The sequence below is a fragment of the Vanacampus margaritifer genome, chromosome 7, assembly GCF_051991255.1.
Source record: "Vanacampus margaritifer isolate UIUO_Vmar chromosome 7, RoL_Vmar_1.0, whole genome shotgun sequence".
NCBI lineage: Eukaryota > Metazoa > Chordata > Actinopteri > Syngnathiformes > Syngnathidae > Vanacampus > Vanacampus margaritifer.
In genome coordinates this window covers 1372497-1389951 of record NC_135438.1, presented here as the reverse complement: position 1 = coordinate 1389951, position 17455 = coordinate 1372497, and the positions used below count along the sequence as shown (strand labels likewise).

Sequence of the window (17455 nt, the reverse complement as noted above, 5' to 3'; positions counted from 1 at the left end):
TTTTAAAGCAGTTGGATTTTACTATGATCGACACAAATATCAAGTCATTTAAAAATAATAATTTATTGAAATTGTAGGTGCAACATATATGTAAACAAATACATCCTTTAATTTGGCACTTGCAAAAGAGTAGCATGTTATTTTTGACACCCCGAAAAAAGTCAAAATTGAAAGTTCTGAAAGACACCTCCCTCTAATCTCACTGTAACAAAACGTAACTCAATTTGAGGCATATCAAGCTAATGTTAAAAAGAAATATGCTTGAAAACGAGACAAGCGCTCCAAAGCAGTCTTTTCAAGCGTAAACGTCAACAGTAGCACCAATGACTTTGGAAGTACGTATTGCGTTGTGTCACCATGGTGACAAACGCGGCGGCTGGGCCACATGACTCTGGAATAACGTGGTGCCATCCAACAGGGTGAGTGGGATGTCTCTGATGATGGAAGGCAAGTCTTCGTGCTGTATTGGGTAAATGACCGCAGAGAGGCCCGGACGCGGGGAGGAAAACCTGTCAAAGACACACACGAAATGTCAATTATCAAATCAATTCAACGATGAAATAAATGCATCGCTCAGCCTTGGTTGTGTATTTGAACGCAGACCTGTCAAGGAGCGTTTTCTGCAGATTGCGGCAGGCCACCAAGGTGCCGCCAGTGAACATGTGGCACATGACCACGCGGCCACAGCGCTCCACAAACGACTCAGCTGCCGCTGCCTCAAAGGAGCCGTTGCGCGAGATGAGGCAGAAACGTTGCAGGCGGGTGCAGCAGGAGAGGGCGTCAAAGAAGGACGAGTTGGCGTTCAAGTAGGGTTGCTCTAACCTGAACGCGCACATTCACAACAAATGCAATTCATTCAAAAATGATCAAAATGAGCCGAAATTTGCAACCAAAATGCCAGACTTCCTGTGTCTTGTCAAGCATGGCTTCACGAGACTTTTTTGTGGGTTAAATCATGATGGCCATTTTTTTAAAAATTTTTTTTAGTTCTACTCATGACAGACACATCGATCCAATTTCCTGTTGCTAAGAGAAACCAGCTTTGTTAGCATCCACATTACCTGAGTTCTCGTAGCTGCAAGCAGTTCCTAAGCGCCTCCAGCAGGGAGGCGTTATAGTTCATGATTTTCAGCGTGCCGATGTTGGCGAGCGACAACACCTGCAGGTCCTTGCACTGCGTCACTAGCTGGGCCAGCCCCGTCCCCCTAAGGACACCGGGCAGGCCGGCCAGCGTCAAGCGGCGCAACCGTTGAAATCCTCCCAGCGCCGCCAAGTGGGCGTCCCCCACACTCCGGGCCCACGCACACATGCCGCGGGGCTCCACGCTTGCCCGGGTGCACGGCTCCAGGCGGGGCAGAGCTGAGACGAAACCCGGCCCGATGAGCTCCAAGGTCTCCAGGGAGAGGCATCCGGCGGCCAGTTGGCTGATTCCCGAGGTGGTGTCTCCTAGAGGTGGGTGGAGTAGACAAAGATTTAGTCAAGTTGAAAGTAGTCCTCCAAATAATTACGCGAGTAAAAGTATTCAATGGGTTGGAACAGGTTCATGGTATTTCTTAGGGCTGGCTTTAAAAAAAAAAAAAAAAAGGGGGAAAAAAAGCACAATCGTGATATTGATTCATAAAACCATTAAATGATTATTTTAATCTCTTTTTCCCACAAATTAACAAGAAAATTTTATTTTAAAGGCCATTTTTTGTATGTACTGTTTTCTTGAAATTTACTGTTCACATGCATTTAAAAGTATTTTCTTACATTTATGAAAGACTTGACTTATTGTACTGTAAGACAATTAAGATTTTTTATTTAATTTATATTTAGAATTATTGAATTTGAATGACATTTTCATCTCATCCATGCTGATGTCAATGTTTGTGTAACACTTAAAGCAACACTAAGGAACTTTCAGTTTACGTTGATTATGGCGCCGCCATATGGACAAAAGCCAGCATGTTATGTCCGAAGGAAGACCACATTTTCCATGAGGACAAGCGAATTGTGTGGTTTTTAGCTCATGCCAGCGAGGGAAAGCTGGACCAATGTTGATCTTTGACTGTCCTTTTATCCGGGTAGCTCACCCTTTTGTTTCATGTTTCCTCAGACAAAACTTTTTAGTTGTTTTGCAGCTTCTGCCAGGAAAGCAGTAATTTATGCGGTGACGTTAAAATTGATTTCAGTCTTTGGAACGAATGGGGAAAAGGAGAAGTGACGTATGCCATCAAGTAGTCAGCACAATTGTAGTTTTTTTGTGGCAGTGTTCCTACCATCCTCCACAAAATTGCTTCGTGCCGGTAAAAATGATACAGACCCCCTCTGGCCATGGCAAATGTACCATTCAACTAGTATTAAGTCCATGTTTCATCAGAAGAGTTATGAAAACATTTCATTAAGGTTGAAAAGTTCCTTAGTGCTACTTGAAGTGATAAAATGTTACTTTCATTAATAAATAAATCATTTAACCATTTACTGAGTGGAATCGAACTCTTGTGAACCACACCTAACCTTGGGTCGCTGTTTCCGAGCCAACTTTGTAGTTCTGAACCCCCACTCGCGGGAGTTTCTTCAAGCCATGCAGGAGTAAGAGGGACGAGTTCTGTGCAGCGCTAAGATGCGACTGGACGCCGTCCGAAAGGGCGCAGGCAGGTAAGGTGAGCGAGCGAAGGTGCCGCAGTTGAGCCAGGCTGGCGCACAAATGGGGCACAGCCGGCGGCGGTAGCGCGTCAGCATGCTCGTGGTGGTAGTGAGTGTGCATCAGGTTCAAGTGGCGGAGGTGGACGCAGCAGGAAGCCAGTCGGCTCATGTTGGCGGGGAGCAGCTGGTCCTCGGCACCGCGGCACTCCGAGTACGGCACGTGGTTGATGCCGCTCAAGTTGAGGCTCAGCAGCCGCGAGGCGTCTCGCACGCCGCCCTCCAACAGAGACTGGAAAACCTTGGAAGCAGGTCGGCAGGCACGTAAGTAAGTCACAATGCTTTACATCAACGCATGATTACGGTAGTGCTTGCAGTAATTACACCTTTTTTTTTTTACTCATTCACTTGCAGCCATTTTCACTGAAGCAATCCCCTTCACTCTGTTTACTGGATTTTGACAGATTTTGCAAGACCCACAGAATATTGTGTTCTATTGCCACAAAAACATGCAACCTACCAAAAGATAGATTAGAGTCTCTTCTTTCAACAGGGAAAAAAAAAAAGTATATTTCTATCTGTTTCCATTTTGCAGCAATTAGCATTAGAATCTAGCTAAGTTTTATCATTCACAAATCTGTTCAAAACACTAACAAAAAGGGCTTTTTGCAACATGACCCTGGTTGATCTCTTATACTTTGCTGCCCCCTGCTGGTCGTTTTATGTAAGAACTACCATTGCTTTAAGCGTCCTCAATGGGTCAGAGGCTAAATCAAAGCCTTCTGTATGCTCTAGCATTAAAAAAAAAAAAACACTTAAAAAACGTAGAAATATGTTATTGACCTACGTCAATATTTAAAATGGTACTTGTTTATACGTTGTTGGGAGCAAATGCTTTTAAAAGATCTTTGTGCAGTTTGTCCCTTTTTTAATTCGCGACTGCCACCTCTGGCCCAAAGCGTAACTGCAGCATCTGTGTCAGGCTCGTTCATGGTTTGTGTGTGTTTTTAGGGAAGGCAGCACATTTCATACACAAAACGTGTGCCTTTGTACCTTTAAGGTCTAGGTTCCACTAACTCTTTGACTGCCAGACGTTTTCAGAAAAGGGATGCCGTGGGTGTCAGCCGATTTAAGCATTTTTGACTGATCTTTCAAGGTCCACAGAAAATGATGTGTTTGGACTATGGAAACACACGTACTACCAAATGAAAGATTGGACTCTCATCTTTCATCAGAAAAAAAAGTTTGTTTCTACCTTATTCCGTTTTTCAGTAATCAACAATAGAAAATGGTTAGTCTCACCTCAGTTTTGAAACAAACGTCTTTTAACGTCTTTGGCACTCCTCCATAGGATTTTACTAAACGTTATTTAACGTTTTTGGCAGTCAAAGAGTTAATTGACTTAAGTCAAGTTTTTTTTAAATTAAAAAAAGGTTTTGGGGGATATGGAAGGCATCATTGACATTACAATGAATATCAATGGGCAAAAATGTATTTGACATATGAGCTTGGTGTGGAAAAAGTTGCAAGTCAAGGTACCACACTGTATCCAATATATTTGCTTTGATTTAACCTGCGGCCACAGGGCAGGACAGCGGCTGAAGCTCAGGTGCTTGGGGCTGTTGCCCTCCAGTGCCCGCTTCAGCGACGAGGGGTCCAGCCAAGAGCGGGGCAGCTGCAGGGCCTCCAGGTCGCCACGGAGGCCCAGGCTCTGGGCCAGCGAGGGGGCGGCAGGCCAGCGGGCCGGGTTGGGGCCGGGGACGGACACCAGGAAAACGCGGAGGCGCTCCGGAACGTGAACGCTGAACACAGCCAGGTAGAGCAGAAGCAACGTCTGGTTCACCTTCAGGATGGACAGACATCACATTTTATGGCTCCTGTTGGCAACTTGTTTTTATGTAGCTTGCTTGTTTATGTTAATGTATTATTTATTTTAATATTGGTGTAATAAAAGTAAAATTGAAGTAAAAAAAATACTCATGGTTTTGAAAGCGACCTCTCCCGGTGCCAGTCGGGCGCTGAACTCTTCCAGCTGCTCGTAGTGCGGCACGCTGCTCTGACCCACCATCAGGTGGCAGCTGACGCCGAAGCCTTCCCTGGTCACATCCGAGATGTCGAACTGCAGCATCAGCCTAACAACATACGAACACAACGCAAGTTTTGACTTGATCTTTTTACACTTGCATGAGAAGAAGGCACGTTAAAAATACATTTCGGTGCTTTGCACATGGAAGACACACAAAGGATTGTTTTTAATCACATTTTTATTCAATGTTATTTGATTTTTTTTTCTTTACACTTATTTTTAATTTACTTTAACTGTTATGCATTTTATACTTCCAATAAATTTAGTTTTTAGGAATTTTGTATTTGAAATCCAAAAGTATTTACTTTCATGTCTAAAAAAAAGAAAGTGTATATATATTTTTTTTATTGAACTTTGTTTTTGTTTTAATGCCATTTACAGATGTAATCTGATCTTTAATTTTAATTAAATTTGATTTATTATTATTTCTATTTATTTGTGTATTACATTTTATATTTTTATCACAACTAAATATTTTCACACTTAGAAAAAATCACCTTTACAGCATATTTTTCCTACGTGAATCTACTTTTAAACTTACTGTTCCATTGTAAAAAAAAAAAAAAAGTTTATTTTTATTTATTTTACTTTTAATTAAATTTTCATTTGAAATTTAATTTTTGCATTTTAATTTATTTGTTTACTTTTAGTTACGTTTGACTTGAATTAATCAAATTGTATTTGAATAGAAAAAAAAAATGACTACAGAAATGACGACCAGATGTTCTTTTTTCTCCTGAGCAGTCCTTACTTGCGTAGCTGAGCGCAGCAGGGTACCACGCCGTAGCTGGGCGTCAGCAGCGTCTGGCGCAGCTCGGCCAGACGGCTGAGTCGATCCACTGCCTCTCCCGCCAGCTTCCCGGCATCAAAGCCCGGCTGCACGTCGAAGGCTAGCGAGCGTAGCAGGGGCAGCGAGGCCACGAGGCGAGAGAGACGCGGCGCCGTCAGCCGGCACCCGCTCACGTCCAGACACGTCACAGCCTTGCAGCGTCCCACCGAGTCCAACGCGCCGCTGCTTAGCCAGTAGACGCCGTTGAGGCTCAGGGACTGCACGTGATTGGACAGCTGCCGCAGCGTGTGGCGGACCGTTTGATCGCCCATCTGCGCAAGAAGGTGGAGGGTAGGATAAATATTAGGAAAACAAGAGATAAACGCCACACTCAAGTAGACCCCAGAAAGGGAAAATAAAAAAAAACAGTAACTATAGTAGACACTATTGTTCCCATTTTCATGTTGATGCTAACCAAAACAGCAGCACCAACTGAGGCATGCAAACATGCTATACGGTCTAGTGTATGTATGTATATGGTGTGTATCTGTGTGCACCTGTTAGTCTCTCTGCATGTGGCATGCATATCTCTGTCTGTGTGTGTGTGTGTGTGTGTGTGTGTGTGTGTGTGTGTGTGTGTGTGTGTGTGTGTGTGTGTGTGTGTGTGTGTGTGTACCGTGTACTCCTCGGATAGGCATACGTGCGTCAACAGACTCTTGTCGCAGCAGAGCGTTTGTAGGCGTTGGCAGACGGGCGCAACGTTGGCGAGCAGGTCGCACACGGGTACGTAGCGCAGAATGCAGAGAAGGATCTCGTCAGACAGATCGGACATGCCCACCGTCGCCATCACAGAGTGCTCCTCGGGCTGGCCTGTATTAACATATTGATTAGAGTGATTATAGATGACCAACATTTGTGGGTTCACCTCAAATAAAATGGAGGCAGGTACATAAGCACATATTTATATATATATATATATATATATATAAAAAAATTAAGCTACATCATGAACACATTTTCCATTTTGGGGGGGAATTTCTACAATTTATTTTACCCAAAACATATTGACAAAAATTACATACATTGTTTTGTTTTATAATGAACTTATTAAATGTGATCAAAAATTAAAGTTACACGAGCTATTATTTGATTTTTTTTTTTTTTTTTTTTCGTTTTTGACAGTTACGGAAGCCACGAGGTTACAGAAAACATAAAACCAGATGGAGGAGTTTAGTCGACAATCAAGAAAGTGATCTACACTACACGAGGAAAACCTGTCTTTAGCCATAACGTTGATTAAAAGTAACTAATATAATTTTGGTCGATCATGCCGGACATAAAACAATAAGTGAACACGTAGAAAATTTAGATTCCAAGTCGAAAATCACCTGGCGATGCAGCAATTAGCCCACATGCTAATGCGGTTTAGTGTTGCTGCTAAATTGCTAAACATCCCACCTGGTGAACTTGTCGTTCCTTTGACGTCTGTAAGGTCAGCAGTGCCGCTCACCGTGGACACCATGGGCGCTAGTAATTAAATGTCAAGTGTTCGTTCGCTGAGGAGACATTCTTGCTTGCGGGATTCGGCTCTCCTCATCACTGCATTCGCCTTGTTGGCGAAGCACGGACATAATTCACCGCTGCAAGTTGGCGGAAGAATTTACGCGTTGCACTCAACGCAGGCCACAGCAGTCGAGTTCCGATGAGTCGACCAGTACAAGAAAGATGACGGCAACCAACTCAAACTCAAAATAGGTGAGTTTTAGTCACTCCAATGGAGTTTACATTCAGAATTCGCAATCGAAACATCTAATTTATCGTTTAGCATTGGTTAAAATGCGGATAAATGAAAGGTGAAATGAATGTATTTATTTACAAACAATCAAGACAAGTCAACCCCCAACTTTTCTTCAAAATAATGTGTTGTATGTTGTATGTGTCCCTACTAGTCTAGTCTATACACGGCATTCATGAATAATGTATGAAATAATCAAATGTATAATTAATAACTACCTATTTTTGTCCATCTCAGGGGGCGGCCATTTTGCCACTTGCTGTGGCCTGACAATGACATCACACAGAATCAGGTAACGACCGATCACGACTCAGCATCAGAAAACAGGTAACACATGCATATTTTTACATATGATGAGTTGTGCATCTGAAAGTGGATGAATAATTTCAATTGGTCAGTAATTTGATGAAGTTGGCTTTTCAGTTTCTTAGTTTTTAGATTGTGACCATTTCTTTTGCACTGCGTTATTGATACAATTTGAAATTAATATGTTCTTTCAAATAAAACACCAATAACACTTAATATACTTAATATATCTGAAGTTAAACTGGGGGAGGGGGATGTTTGCACAACCCCTGAACTGAAATGTTTATAAGACAAGCCCGGAAGAGGGCGCCATTCAGTTGAAACGTTCACAATTGGTCACCAATCTTTTGTTTTAGTGATATGACAACAAATTACGAAAAGACTCAAGGGATTGTTTTTATTACAATTTTTATGTACAGAAGAAAATATGGCATAACACAATTAATTGACGATAGAATTCTAAGTGAAATTTATTATATGATGCATCACTACTGCAATGGTTAAGTTGAAATCTTCGCTAAATATGCCGTTTATTTTTATTTTTTTTATGACTTTGTACATACGTCTAGTTGCATTAAAAAAACAACAACAACAAAACTAAAACCAAAATTATATGGTCTCACTATATTGTGGATTTTTACCTATCAGGTATCCCACACGATGAACGGGACAGAGATTCACTGTACATACTGTTAATAGGGTTTTAAAGCTCCAGAATTAAAAAAAAAAAATGGGCTTAATAAACGGATATTTATGTGAATAAATAAATAATTAGCAAAATTGAAGGTTGGCTTTAAATAGGGAAATTTCCCACCCTTTTTGCATGACCAACCATTCCACCCCTCATGGTTATGGCTCAGTATTAATTCAATGTAAATCAAGTCGTGGCAGTTGCTAGGCTTCCTTAGTTTGGCGACACAGTGCGGCTCCTCAGACAGCCGCAGGTGAGGTACTTGATGGCGGTCATGCTGACGTGCATGAGCGAGCCCAGGTTGAAGAGCATGTGGTAGAAGGCGTGGACCGACAGGCCTCCCGTCTCGTCGGCGTACTTGAGGGCCACGATGGGCGTGTACAAGGGGTTGGTCAGGTTGCGGAATCGCGGGCTGCTGGCTTCGATCACCTTCTTGGTGCACTGTGGAAACGGCACAGGTGGCTGTACTAGTACAGATAGTGTACTTGTGTAAAAAAAAAAAAAATCTAGTAATAGTAGAAGATGTACTGATTCAATTCCTGTACATATGTAAGTACAGGTACAAAAAAAAGTACAGCTTCAAATATGTACTTAAGTATGAAAGTAAAAATGAATGAAATGAAATATTTGTACTTCTCAGCATGTGGTCGGACTTACTTTGGCTATGTCGTCCGGCGTTTGCCCCAGCGTCTCAAAGATGTCCACAGAAGACGGCAGGTAGACGTTCTTGAAGTAGTGCACCGTGTCCGGGTCGGTTCCCGGGTACTCCTTCTGCCGCACGTCTTGAATCATCTTGGCCTCGAACTCGGTGTGAACTGGGCCAGGCTCAATCATCGACAATCTGGGAATGAACACCGCAATCACGGGATCACCACTCTGTATTATGTTTTAATGGTGGTTCTCAAACTGCGGTCCCGGGGTCCATGAGCCGTAGCTTTAGGGTCTGCAAAATAAATGATGTTTTTATTTAATTAATTCACTCACAGCCATTTTCACTGAAGCAACCCCCTTTGCTCCCGGCCGGTTTACTGGATTTTGACTGATTTTGCAAGGCCCACAAAATATTGTGTTCTATTGCTATAAAACATGGAACATACCAAAAGAAAGATTAGAGTCTCTTCTTATATAAGTATATTTCTGTTTCCGTTTTGCAGCAATTAGCATTAGAATATAGCTAAATTTCATCATTATTCACATTCCTGGTGAAAATACTGTCAAAAAGAGCTTGTTGCAACATGATTGGCCCTGGCAAATTTTTTTTTAAACTCTGCTGCCACCTGCTGGCCGTTTTTTGTAAATACTACCATTGCTTTAAGCCACCTCTTCATGTCAGAAGCTGCATCAAAGCCTTCTGTATGCTCTTGCATATAAAAAACAAACAAACGTGTACATACGTTTTTGGGAGTGAAGAACAAAGTATTAAAAAATGTGTTTGAATGAGTTAAACAAAAAAAGCATACTTACATATGGTGAGCGGCGTGCCAATAAAATGTTCAAAGCAATTACAGATCCCTTCATTAGCTTTTGGGGCAATTAAATTGCGATTTGTTGTATATCATCACATAAATCTTATAGACTCTCGTGGGGGAGTCAAATTGCACCATTAGGAAAAATTAGGAAAACTGAAATGGGAAAAAAATATCCATTTAATGCTATAGCGCCACAATTGAAGTGCTAGTTCTCAATCTTCTGTCCTCAAACATGTAAAAATCATTTAGACACAGAACTCTGAATTCACTTTACGGTAATATGGTTAATGTACATGTCTTTATGTTGGAAAAATATGCAGCTTTGCTATTCCAATTCAATGTGGCGTTTAGGGGAACGCATGGTAATTATGGCTTGATTGGCATTTAGAATTATGAGAGTGTCCTTGGAAAAACGTCTCCCCTGTAAAGTGTCCCTGACCTGACATGTAAAATGATGCTCACGTGACGTTGAACTTGAGCAGCTGCACGGCCAGACACTCGCAGAAGCCCTCCATGGCAAACTTTGAAGCTGCGTAGACGTCGTTGAAAACCACTCCTGTCAGCAAAAACAAACAAAAAACTATATAGTAGCCACTGGAATTGGTCTGAAAATTATTATTTTTTACTATAAACTATTTTTTCATGACCTCGTATTAAGGCCACGTATAAATATATATTTTTGGAGGGTGGGGGGAAATATTTACTTAACTCATTCACTGCCATTGACGGCTATAGACGTCAAAAATTCATTTGAACTATTTCTGTTAGTTAAAAAAATAAAATCACTTTTGCTAACAAGAGTATGAAAAAAATGTTATTTTAATCTAGAACAGATATAAAATTTGATTATCGTTAGTTAACTAGTAAAGTCATGTGATTAATTACAATTTAAAAAAAATAATCGCCTGACGGGCCTAATAAAACAAACAAAAAAAAAAGAATTAAAAATAAGGGCCGTTTAATCGTGATAAATGCGAAGATAGAAGATAAAAAAAAAAAGTTTTTCATAAAAAATTAAATTAAATGAAAAATTGTTAAGCTAATAGAAATAGTTCACATGAATTTTTGACGTCTATAGTCGTCAATGGCAGTGAATGAGTTAATAAAGTGGCAAATTTGCCACTTTATAAAAGACTCCTTCTTAATTTAGTCTTGACTTTTCATACACAGCAGCGACTAGAGCAACAACACTTCCTGGTCCTCTATCAGCTGACTTACACTAACCAATCAGAAGCTAGCATACTTTAGGTAAATGCAAGTGAATGATGGACACATCGACACATCAACTTGTACAAAAAAAATTTTTTATATGAATGTGTAAATAATAATTCTGTAAACATAAATGTGCAAGTAAATATAGATTTGAACAAATGAACTTAAATGCTTGGACCTTCGCAAAGCGAGGCGTCTTTGTCGCGGGTGCTACCCAACGCTTCAAAGAGCGAACGCATTCATGCTTAGTGGTTCAACTCTGCCGGAGCAATTACCATCTCCTTATTTGAAAACCTGACCGAAAAGGATTGGCGCAAACATTCCAGTAGTGTGCTATCATGCTACGTGTATTTCTCGTACGTTTTTTCTTCTCTCTTGCAAATCTGCCACTTTATGAAGTTTTTTTCTTGGAATATTGCCCCCACCCTCTAAAAAAAAAAAAAAAAAAAAAGTATTATACGTGGCCCTAATACGCCGTCATATTTTGTTCATCGATCTATGCCGGCAATATGTAGTGGCAAGCTGCACCATTAAATGCTCCACCACTAGAGGGCAGAAGGTATCATGAACTTGTGCAATCCAGCTGTTGCCATTCATGCGACAGAATCATCAGTTAGTGTTCAACTAAAAGGATTTCACGCTGAGGTTGTGAATTTGTGAGTTAAGTTAAACAAGATGCTAATTATTTCTGTATACCTTTGGCGACATTTTGGTTTGGTGGTGTACTGAGAAATGTGTTTCTGTCCATACTAAAGCTTCCTGTCCGTTGTCTCTTACGTGTTTGTCAGCAGTTTTGCTTCATTTTGAAATCCGTCACTTTTGAGTTGCAACGCCGTTTTTGCTCCAAGTGTTATTGAATGCAGCACGAGGGGGTGCCCACTGCCCACCTTGAAGTCCCATGACGCTGCTGACCACGACGATGTGTCCCCCTTTGCGTCTCTTCATGTCAGGCATCACCTCCTTGATCATTCGGATGACGCCAAAGAAGTTGGTTTCAAACACCTTCTTCATCTCCTCGATCGGAATGCTCTCCAGGGGGCCCACCAGGCCGATGCCCGCATTGTTGACTGGTCGGGGGGAACACAAGATGGTCGTTCATGCGGATGGTTCTGGTGAACTTGGGTTCTTTCAATTAGCTCGGGTAGGTGTGAGCCACTCTCTAAAGATGTCCGATTCACTTGAGGCACTTTTGAGCGTGGTTGAACGAACATCATCCGAGTCTGCGGTACTGATAGACCGATATGGTTTTCTCAGGTCCGATAACGATTATTAGTAGTCAAGGAGGCCGATAACCAATATTTCAAGCCGATATTCATTTGCAGTGAAAGAGAAACTATTAGCGTCAACATTTTTAAAAATGAACTTTTTCTTTTCATTTTAAACGTATAAAGAAAAGACAGATTTGTTAAAAAAAAAAAAAAATGATAAGAAAAATTGCAGGGAGCTTCCAGGGTCATCAGCATGTGTTAAGCTAAATTAAAAACTAAGACGGTAATTAGTTCCCTAAAGTTTTCAAAGATTTCAGCATAATTAATTAATTAATTAATTAATTTAATTGTTGGAAGCAAGGTGGACTCAGATGTTTTAATAATTAATTAATTAATTTAAAAAAAAAAACTGTAGGGAGTTCAGTGTCAGCATCATCTTTTATAAAGTGTGAATTTCGATAAATGGAAAATTCGCGAAACTGCAAATGTAGCTCATTTGGGGTTTTCGTCAGGGTTCGTAAAAGGTTGCAAAAGATCTTTGCAGACAGTGAAAAATTGTCTGAATATGTTGGAAACGTCTTTGCGACGAGTAGAAACTGTCTGTGAACATCTTACGAATCCTGATGAAAATCACAAATTCACTCCGTTCACAAGAATTCGCCAATAAACCGATACACAGTTCATCGGCCTTCAGGTTCATTTTTTCACATTTTAATGGAAAAAATATCTGCCTCAAATAAAAACCAAATATCAAAATTTATAGAAACATGGTCTACGTATATAGAATTTTTTAACCTAATTCCGGTTACTTAATTCTGTCTGTTAGCGAGAGCCACCACATCGTGATAACTTACATTGATGTTTCTGCATCTGGCAATTTATTATTATATTATATTATTAGTATGGGATTTTTTTTTTTATGGGCTTTAGGTGAACTGATGAATACACACACGCTCGCACGCACGCACGCACGCACACACACACACACGCACATACACGTACTCACCCACATACAAAAAAAAAAGGGTATATATATATATATATATATATATATATATATATATGTGTATGTGTGTATATATATATGTATATGTATTTAAAAAAAAAAAAAAACATTTATTAAATTTTTTTAAATTGATTTGTTGGATTTTTAAAAAAAAAAAAAAAAAAAAGGAGAGCAATGATGATGTCAAATCGAATGAACAATACTGAGCTCTCTTGTAAAAAAAAAATAAAAAAAAAAAGGTTCGTAAAAAGTCAGATGCCGGTATTTGTCAAAATGCCAAATATCGATTCGACTCTTTACTCAGTCCCGTCATCATCTTGGGTCTGCAGTGTTCCCGGCGAGTCCGCTCTCAGTCAACGAGCGAACCCGCGGCATTAGAAATGACTTACTAAGAACATCGACGTGGCGATCCTTGATGCCGTTGATGCACTGTTTGACCGACTGGTCGCTGCACACGTCCAGCACGGCCAGGGAGAGCGTTTTCCCGTAGGCGTCGCCGGCAGCTTCCACCAGCTTGTCCTTGCGCTTCAGGTCTCGCATCGTCGCTACGACTACGGATGGAGTCAGCAAAGTTGAACAGAAAAAAAATTGATATTCCTCAAAGCGTTCGGACCATCATATCATGCTTGTGACTCTCATGGGTCTTACAATTGTACAATCTGAGGAACAAAATGAAATGAAATATGCACTAAATGAATATATTTTTATAAACAACTGGTTGAGCACTGTTAGCAACAATGCTATCCGGTTGGTTTAGAGCTAGCAAAAGTACTCACATTGTGTATTTAAGCACAGGTACGAAGATTCAATCAAAGCTCCTCTCTGTAACAATTTGGCCCCAAAATATTTTCACAGTCGCTTTTTTTATTTGACCATTTTGAAGCGTCTTCTAATTAGTATCGATGAGCACTTTAGCTGTTCACAAGCCTCCTGCAAGCCTCTGGCCAATCATTTTGCCTGCGGATGTGACATCATGGTCGCATTTGTGTACGTGAAGAAGGGTGTGTGCGGTTTCATTTTTTTGTCAACAGGGTGTCTGTCACGATTCAAAATGGAATTTTCTGTATTCAGGAGCATACAGTAAAAATTTTTTTTTTTTAACTAGCTACAAAAGTATAAATATTTTTTTATTTTCAATCATCAAATGATTTTTTATCTCGGCCTCATTTTTATTTCACAAAAAAATGGCCTTTAAGCAGGATATGTAGACTTTTTTTTTTAAATTTTTTTATATTACACAACTTTGAACTTCGGCAACGACCCCATCGCTAACAAAACGCTCTCCTGCCTGCTCTAAAAACACTCGAGATCGCTAAAGCCGACCATGTCGTGTAAAACGCACGCTTATTTATCCCGCATCTTGCAACATCATCGTTAGCAGCAATAACGGTTTTGCGATCCGTTCTATTTCCACGCTTTGCAAATGGAAATCAGGCCGAGGCTACAAATAGAGCAGAGATTACTCGTCGCTTGCAGGAAAACCAGGCTATTAAAAGACTCACAATACGCCGAGTCAAACGGAGTTCACTGGCTCACACACACACACACACACACACACACAATACTCAAAAGATTGTGCGTGGTTTTAAGGATTCCTCGCTTTGTGAACATTCCGGACACAAATATAGTGAGGGGAAATGCAGCATAAATGTTGTCAAAGTGCTGATGCCATGATTGGATTTGATGCATATGATGCTAAAGATGCTCACGTGAGGTAAATATAAGCCAAAGTAGCCTTAGTGGACCGCCACATGCTAGCATTAGTGTCCCGGAATAGCCGTTGACAGCCTTCATAATGTCATCTCAGCAAAGCTGTAATGCAGATTTAGCTATTGGAAAGTATCTGATCAGTATTTCCTTCATTTTGTTTTGTTTGATTAAAAAATGGATGGATAATGGTTGGCTACAGCATGAAATATCCTCTATAATGAGACGTCCTGTATACCACTTATGTCATCATGATGTAAGTTGTTGTTTGTCTTTTGGTCCCTATCAGTCTTACTTAATAGCCCTTAGAAAAATATGGTTTTATTCATATTAGAGTGTGCACAGCAATATTATAATATTGTAAATTTGACATGGAATCTCTGCATTTAGTATGTTAGCTCCACAAGACAACCCACTTTTTCACCTTTTTACGTTGGCATATTATGTGTATGTTTTTTTAAGGTCAATTTTAATGGCATTTATTTGTCAAATCGGCTGCAAAGTGTCAGATTATGGAAAATATCTTTGTTATAATTTGAAATGTTGTTTTATTTGTATTCAGTTGTTTTGGTTATATAATGTTTACATGCTGCATTTCATTACAATTTTTTTAATACATCTGCAAAAAAAAAAAAATCTAAAAACACAATTCCATGGTGTCATGATAGGAGTAATAAAAAAATAAATAAAAATTAAATAAATAATAAATACAATTTTATACATATATATATATATATCATAACAAGGTAGTGTTTTGTCATTTTGATGCCTTGAAGGAAAGCAGCCAGAACGCGCCTACCGTGGTAACGCTTGTGTTGGTCGTTGGCCAGCATGACGGCCATCCTCAGGCCGATGCCCGACGAGCAGCCGGTGATCAGCACCACTTTCTGGCCGCCGCTCGCCATCTCTGTCCGCTGACGGCCGAGGCGGGATGAGCGCTCGCGCAAAGAGGATCAAAGTCACGTGGGCAAGACGCGGATTAACCTCCGTTAGTCCTGCGGGTCAGTTACATTCAGTCTTTACAACACAATCGCATCTTTTTTTTTTTCTATTTTGAAACATTTTTTTTTTTTACAAATAGGAAAAAATTGAAAGATAAATAATTTGTTCTCGGTTCTGAAAAGCTGTTTTAGCCGTGTTCTCAGAAACAAATCACATCCTTCTTTCTTTTTTTATGTAACCGTTGTTAATAATATACTAAAACATGTTAACGAGGGTATTTTTATCGTTTCATCCAGTCATTTTTCTGTTTTTCTGGATATTACTGGTAGTTAGTCAATTTTGCGATGCTTTTTTTAAACTGGATTATGAAGAAATATTAATATATATATATATATATATAAATATTATATTTTAAATATTACCATGGTCCCCAAAACGTATTTATACGTTTTATTTTATTTTATATTTTTTCATGCTAGAGCATACAGAAGGCTTTGATGCAGCCTCTGACCTGAAGAGGTGGCTTAAAGCAATGGTAGTTATTAGAAAAAAACGGCCAGCAGGTGGCAGCAGAGTATAAGAGATCATCCAAGGCCACGTTGTAAAAAGCCGTTCCCCCCACAGTTTTAAACAGATTTGTGAATAATGATGAAACTTAGCTATATTATGATTAGTGCTGTCAAAGTTAAAGTGTTAACTGTTTAATTAATCATGAAATTGAAACGTTCCACAATGTCATGCGAATCTTACTTGAGACCACCGGGGTGGACTTGACCGTCTTGTGAAAGATGGGAAAGACCTTCTGCGATGGGGAATGACGGCTGCGTGCGAGGGGACGCGGACTTGGGATGGTCAGAAGGTGGTTCAACCTGTTTGGGACTTGGGTGGGAATTTGGAGAATCCGCCTCACGGAGCGACGGGCCAGGATAAGGCCAAGGTGTATATATTTTTCATTTTTAATTAAAATTTATATTTATAAATTTTTGCTCATTCTTTGTCTTCGTCTTGTTAAGTCATACGATGATTTGTGCATGTCACGCATCATAAAACAGTTTCTTCTGATGAAATGAAATGGCGCATGCAAACGCCAGATTGGAACAGATCTTTTCAATCCAAGTGATTTCAATCACAAATATAATAATAAAGTCTAAATGTAAATGTAAACCCAGCTACTGTTGCTAGCTAGTGACGAGGAATGTGTAGGACTCGGTAAAAAATGTATTTAAAAAACAAACTGCATTTATTTGGAATTTTATCTTAGAAAATGTGTAGTACTAACAATGTGATAATTTGGCGGAAAATGGAAAAGGTTTTGGAAAATGTGGAGTAATGAAAACAATCATTTAAATCCACATTACATTAATGTATGTAATTTTTTATAAAAAAAGAACCTAATTCCCCACTTAAGCTTTAAAAAAATATATTAAAAAAGGTCTGCATTCATGGGTACCGTCTGCTTGTGTGCAAAGTGCTCTAATCCCAGCTGCCTTCTTCACCCCCATAAACAAAATGTCTTCCTGCGAGCAAATGGCTTTTATTGCCGACTTTTATTGCTGTCTTTTGACTGAATTTAGAGTACAACAAAGAACTTTTTATATTATGCTTTCATTGTGTGCGTGTGCGTGTGCGTGTGCGTGCA

The 17455-nt window shown here is 39.9% G+C and overlaps 3 protein-coding genes across 6 annotated transcripts in view; 1 reads left to right on the top strand and 2 right to left on the bottom strand.

Annotated features, from left to right (window-relative positions):
• Positions 1-39: 39 nt before the first annotated feature.
• On the bottom strand, positions 40-7140 carry fbxl18 (F-box and leucine-rich repeat protein 18). 2 transcript variants are annotated; one of them, XM_077569892.1, is made up of 9 exons: positions 6939-7140; positions 6157-6350; positions 5463-5812; positions 4622-4757; positions 4199-4468; positions 2500-2926; positions 1062-1446; positions 604-822; positions 40-509 (listed from the first exon to the last, which is right to left on the bottom strand). In XM_077569892.1, exons 1-9 carry the CDS (start codon positions 7000-7002, stop codon positions 353-355), a joined length of 2202 nt encoding a protein of 733 aa, XP_077426018.1. In that variant the 5' UTR covers positions 7003-7140; the 3' UTR covers positions 40-352. The 2 variants fall into 2 exon arrangements, with proteins under 2 accessions (XP_077426018.1, XP_077426019.1); XM_077569893.1 differs by having other exon boundaries at positions 2500-2917.
• Positions 7124-17455, top strand: part of LOC144054686 (uncharacterized) — a 45589-nt gene continuing 35257 nt past the window's right edge. Inside the window, exons 1-2 of one of the 3 annotated variants that reach the window (XM_077569889.1) lie at positions 7124-7235; positions 7513-7567. The gene's annotated coding sequence lies outside the window, so the exon portion shown is untranslated. Of the gene's footprint in view, positions 7236-7512; positions 7603-15677; positions 15876-17455 lie in introns of those variants that run through there. The other 2 variants (XM_077569890.1, XM_077569891.1) reach the window with 2 other exon arrangements.
• On the bottom strand, positions 7973-15835 carry LOC144054688 (retinol dehydrogenase 8-like). The gene is made up of 6 exons (XM_077569895.1): positions 15674-15835; positions 13557-13718; positions 11841-12020; positions 10204-10297; positions 8930-9113; positions 7973-8713 (listed from the first exon to the last, which is right to left on the bottom strand). Exons 1-6 carry the CDS (start codon positions 15777-15779, stop codon positions 8486-8488), a joined length of 954 nt encoding a protein of 317 aa, XP_077426021.1. The 5' UTR covers positions 15780-15835; the 3' UTR covers positions 7973-8485.